Source organism: Austrofundulus limnaeus, unplaced genomic scaffold, assembly GCF_001266775.1.
Source record: "Austrofundulus limnaeus strain Quisiro unplaced genomic scaffold, Austrofundulus_limnaeus-1.0 Scaffold6, whole genome shotgun sequence".
Taxonomy (NCBI): Eukaryota; Metazoa; Chordata; class Actinopteri; order Cyprinodontiformes; family Rivulidae; genus Austrofundulus; species Austrofundulus limnaeus.
The window spans coordinates 1083660-1089120 of NW_013952408.1; the positions used below are offsets into that span (position 1 = coordinate 1083660).

Sequence of the window (5461 nt, forward strand, 5' to 3'; positions counted from 1 at the left end):
GTTGTGTAACGGGAGTGCGACTTGTTCGTCTTTCTGTTATCTGTCTTTCTGGCGGGCTGGAAGATCTAAATATTATGACACTTGACATGACTGAGCGTACCTGCTGGTTACATTTTAGATGATCTGTGCTGAGGCAAGGTGGCTTATGTCTTAGTGACACTGCTGTCCTCAAAGTCCCTGCCTTTGTCTTCCTAAATTTGTTTCTTCATAACTGTCGCCCTTCTTTAAACTGTTATGTAATTGAGAGAAAATAAAGAGGTTGCTAAAGTGCATTTGTTTTGGTCGACACGTGTCTGTGCAAATTCTTTGATGTCGATTAAAAGGAAGATGGCAAGTAATTGATGCATCTGCGACAACGGGTTCTTTTTCTCAGTGATGTGTTGCTGTTTATAAATCAGCGGAGGTATTAAAACGTTAAGATGAGACAGATAGAAGGAAACACAAAAGCCCAGATGAAGTAACAGAAAAAGAGAGAGAGAGCGGGACTCATCATCTGTTACAAATGTTGCACATGGATATTGGAGGGGGTTAGACTATGTTGCGTTTAGCACGCTCTCTCAGCTGGGTGTTCATCTCAATCTGTAGCACAATATCCTCAGGTCTGGACCCTTGGATGAGGGTCACTTGCCAGAGGACATTTTTTTTTCTCTCTTTCTTTTTTATACTTCCTTTTTGGGCAGAAGGCTGGTGTAATAGAAACCAGACACAAGGCAGTACGTGAGGCATCCACCGCGACGAGACATCACATCTTCACAGAGTAAGATAACAGGATTTAGAAAGAAATTCTAGTTCAATAGGTTTAGTTAGTTTCTGTTAATGTGGAAGTTTTTGAAAAGGACTGGGAAGGCCAGTGGATCAGGCGAGAGGAGGTTTTCCATGGATCAAAGTGTGCAGGGATTATCTAGGAAGGGCAAAGGAGAACTTCAGAATGGGAAATATATCTGCAACTTTTTCAGGTGAGTTCTTTAGATAATTCTCCTAAATTTAATTAATAATTGTATCTATGGCTTTGTCATATTTAGTTTTGATATGTTCATATAGTGACTTTTTTTGACAGAAGACATATATTTCTTAATGCATTTGAAAAAAAATAATTTTCTTAAGAAATTACATTGCTTTAAAATAAGGGGGGAAATATAAAGTTTGATATTTTCAAGTTTATTTGAACAACACTTACTGAAATTGTGYATTATGTTAATTTCTAATAGGGAATCTATAGCAGCCTCAGAAATTTCAATTTCTATTTAAATTTCTAAATTCTGCAGGATGTAAATATATTCATATATGTTTTTATAATTGTGTTTTATTATGTTACATATTTCCAGAGAATGTAATTCAATTTATAACGCACTGAGTTTTATATTACCACGTGATGTTGTTGAGAAAAGACTGAGATATTTCTCTTAAAAATATGTCTGCTTTTACTTATTGTTTCAAAAAGATTTACTTTAATATTGTACTTGGCATATGAAACATCTCAACAAACATGGTCTAATCTTTTTCATTTTTAATGCGTTATATTATTGTTTTCTTAACAGAATAAGTGTATGCATTCTTTTTAACCCCTTTATCTGTGTATTAATCAATGTTTACCATTATTAAAACATGCTCTCACTGAACAACAAGAAGGATCTACAGTCAAAACAGCTCTTTTGTAAAATCACATTAAAGGTTGTAAAACAGAAAAGAGTGTGAGTTATTTTYGAACAAATTGGGCACATGCCGTGACACAAAACGACTTAAATCTAATGTAAGTCAGGAGAGAATCCATCCTTCTGTCGTGACATCCTGGCACCGTTGGCGCCATCTGCCTCCKCGTGTCCGTACCTCTCCCCAGCTTCAGCAGGACTGAATCTGGAGGGGAGGCCTTGTGGCAGAGCAACAAGCCTCTCCTKTTCGCTCAGCTGACAGAGGAGATGGCACATCACACGCCAAGGAGTACAGTATCACAGTTATGACATCAACGTGAACAYCGCAGCTCTGTCCAATGAATGAAAGTGCAAAGCTGTCTCCTCACAGCGGCGACGGTTGCTTCGCAGAATCTGTAGTGACGCTGGCTGTGAGCAGAGTATGACCCTGAGATCTTGTGTCATTKTTTTTTTTTTTTTTTTTTTTTTTTTTTTTTTTTTGCTACATGACTGCTGGCTTGGAGTGCTGAAACACAGAAATCAGAATGTCTTGGAAGCGGCACACTGTCTGAAGCACGTTGTACGAGATGTGTGAGATTCTCAAAGATGTAATCTTCTGCTACTTTCATCCCTTTTGTATTCCCTGGTGTTCTTAATTTTGACACACAGTGACTGTTGGGTGTTGCCCCGTGAGCTGATTTCTCTTTGTCYTCTAATCTCCTCTACGCTATTTTATGTCATTTTCTTTCATTTCARTCACAGAAAACAGTAATTTCTCGTATCTCGTCAGTGAAAATTCAAGTACACTGAACGTTTGGAATGTTTGAGACAATAACAAATAAGATAAATGCTTTCCTATCCTTATTATCTCTAATTTAAAAAGTCAATAATTCCCATGGAATGTGGACTGACTGATTATGCTCTTTTGAAAAAGAACGGCAGATTTCCTGAAGGTCTGCACTACATTAAAGCTGAAAGAACTTAAAATGGTTTCCTGGTGGACTGAAATAAACTAGCAATCATGGCACATAAATAATCAAATGTGTGTCTCAGATGTGAATGTTTGCTCCGTTAGTCTTCTTTAATGACAATGTGGATATTTKTTGGTTTGGGTGGATGTGGGGACATGTAATGATGATATCTTGGATTCTGGGAAGCTGCAGTGGAAAGATTTTTTTTCCTTATTTTTAGTATTTTGTATTGTTACAGAAGAACTAATCCACAAAAGGATGCAGACTAGTTTGAATATTTCTTCACATTTGAAATGGTGTCGCAACAATATTAAATTACTATTTAAAAAGTCTGCAATTATTTTTGCACAGAACCCCTGTGACGTGTCATTTATCTGTTTTTATACAGGTTTTAGTTAGAAAACCTAMAGAAGCAACATGAGCTGGAGCTTTCTCACTCGCCTCCTGGAGGAGATCCACAACCACTCCACCTTTGTGGGGAAAGTGTGGCTGACGGTGCTCATCATCTTTCGCATYGTGCTCACAGCAGTCGGAGGTGAGTCCATCTACTCCGATGAGCAGACCAAGTTCACCTGCAACACCAAGCAGCCAGGCTGTGACAACGTGTGCTACGATGCCTTCGCTCCCCTCTCGCATGTTCGCTTCTGGGTYTTCCAGATCATCATGATCTCCACTCCCTCCATCATGTACATGGGCTACGCCATCCACAAGATCGCTCGAAGTTCAGAGGAGGAACGCCGGAAGCACCTGAGACTCCGCAGAAAGCCACACCCACACACGAGATGGAGAGAGAGCCACCATCTGGAGAGTGGCTTGGAGGGGGAGGAAGAYGACGAAGCGGAGCCCATGATCTACGAGGAAACGCGGGAGGTGCAGGAGGCCAAACCTGCGCCAGCGAGCATCACTAATAAAGATATGCCAAAACATGATGGCCGCAAAAAAATTATGCAACAAGGCCTGATGAGAATTTATGTTCTCCAGCTTATGTCAAGAGCTATTTTTGAAATTGCTTTCCTTGCTGGACAGTATCTACTCTACGGTTTTCGAGTTAATCCCTCATTCGTGTGCAACAGGGTACCCTGCCCACACAGAGTGGACTGTTTCATCTCCAGGCCCACAGAGAAAACTATCTTTCTKTTAATTATGTATGTAGTGAGCTGTCTTTGTCTTGTGCTGAATGTGTGTGAGATGCTTCACTTGGGAATCGGCACTTTTCGAGACACACTTCACTCAAAGAGGAACCGYAGTCGACGTTCTCTGGCTTACGGCTACCCATTTTCTCGCAACATCACAGCGTCGCCACCTGGGTACAACCTTGTGGTGAAAACAGATGAGCCTAGTCGGATCCCTAACAGCCTCATGACTCATGAGCAAAACATGGCCAACGTGGCCCAGGAGCAGCAGTGCACCAGCCCAGACGAGAACATCCCGTCTGACCTCGCAAGTTTGCACCGGCACCTGCGTGTWGCACAGGAGCAGCTCGATTTGGCCTTTCAAACATATCAAACCAAAACCACYCAAGAAACCTCGAGAACCAGCAGTCCTGTTTCAGGGGGCACTATGGCAGAGCAAAACCGAGCCAATACAGTCCAGGAAAAACAAGGAGCGAGGCCGAGATCAGCCACGGACAAAGCTGCAACTATTGTGAAAAATGTAAAGACCTCTGTATGGATATAGGAATTAATCTGTTCTACTGAACTGACAAATCTTTGAAGTATCCTAAAATACACAACTGGGAAAAATTCAACTTTGGATAAAAAAAGCACCTGAGATTTCATTAACCGCAGAAATAAAATACAATAAAGGAAATCTCCATGAATAAACGAGAACAAGGTCAAATAAAATGTCACAAACCTCTGTTATTGTAATAGGTCACTATAGATGTTGGATTTAGTTAACACCTGCCTAGTTTAGCATCATGATTTACAGCAAAATTTCAAGACAAACTATTTGTCATCAACAGAAAAGGGATTCACTGGAGTTTGAACTTTGAGAATGTGCGATTGTATGAGTAAAACATTAGAAATGCAGATTGACTTGTTTCTTAAAAATGTCAATTATTGATAGAAACATGCATGTTTTATATTTTAAGAAGTATTTTTGTGTGCAGAATAAAGCTAAATGTTAGATATTTTATAGCAATAAYGAGACAGGGCTGTGTTACTGAAGTCTTTTTCTGGTAAACTTCTGCCCAGTCAATGTATGCAAAGCCTTTATCAGTGCCACTGTTTCCAAACCCTCACAATGTCATATAAATGCAGTAAGTAGCCTACATTAAAAAAAAATCTGACTTTTTTTTAAGGCAGTGCAGTGGTTGGTGCTGTTTCATCTCAGCGAGAAGGTTGCACAATCGCCTCCTGGACTGGGGCCTTTCTGGATGGAGTTTGCTTGTTCTTCCCATGCTCATGTGGGTTTTCTCACACAGACCAAAAATGTTAGGTTCACTGGTAACTCTTGTTCCTGGGTGTGGCATGTGAGAGTGTGAATGGGTTTTTGTCTTGTTTCTATGTGGTCCTGTGTCCACCTCTTAGTCTCTTAGACTGCTGAAGACAGGCACCAGCTTCCCATGACCCAGAAAGGAGAAGTGGGTAAATAACATGTATGAACAAAAGGACAYAGTTACATGGTTTACAAATGGTGAGATACAGTACACACAGGGTAGTAAAATCACTATAGTTGTACATTTGATGAACTATTTCCTTGTTTTTGGCTTTCTGAATACACTTAATGAAGTTTTTTCCTCCACTAAAGCATTTCATTTCTGTAGGTGGTTGCTGAGTGTTAAGTGATCCACCTTCCAGTGCTTTCTAAATTCAAAGTGCCTCAAACTTTTAAAAACTTCTCTTCTACATAGCCTGTCTG

The 5461-nt window shown here is 40.2% G+C and overlaps 1 protein-coding gene across 1 annotated transcript; it reads left to right on the top strand.

The window, feature by feature from the left end:
• The first annotated feature begins 423 nt into the window (after nt 1-423).
• On the top strand, nt 424-5280 carry gjc2 (gap junction protein gamma 2). The gene is made up of 2 exons (XM_014029520.1): nt 424-956; nt 2988-5280. The coding sequence occupies exon 2, from the start codon at nt 3017-3019 to the stop codon at nt 4274-4276; it is 1260 nt and encodes a 419-aa protein (XP_013884974.1). The 5' UTR covers nt 424-956; nt 2988-3016; the 3' UTR covers nt 4277-5280.
• Nucleotides 5281-5461: the final 181 nt, after the last annotated feature.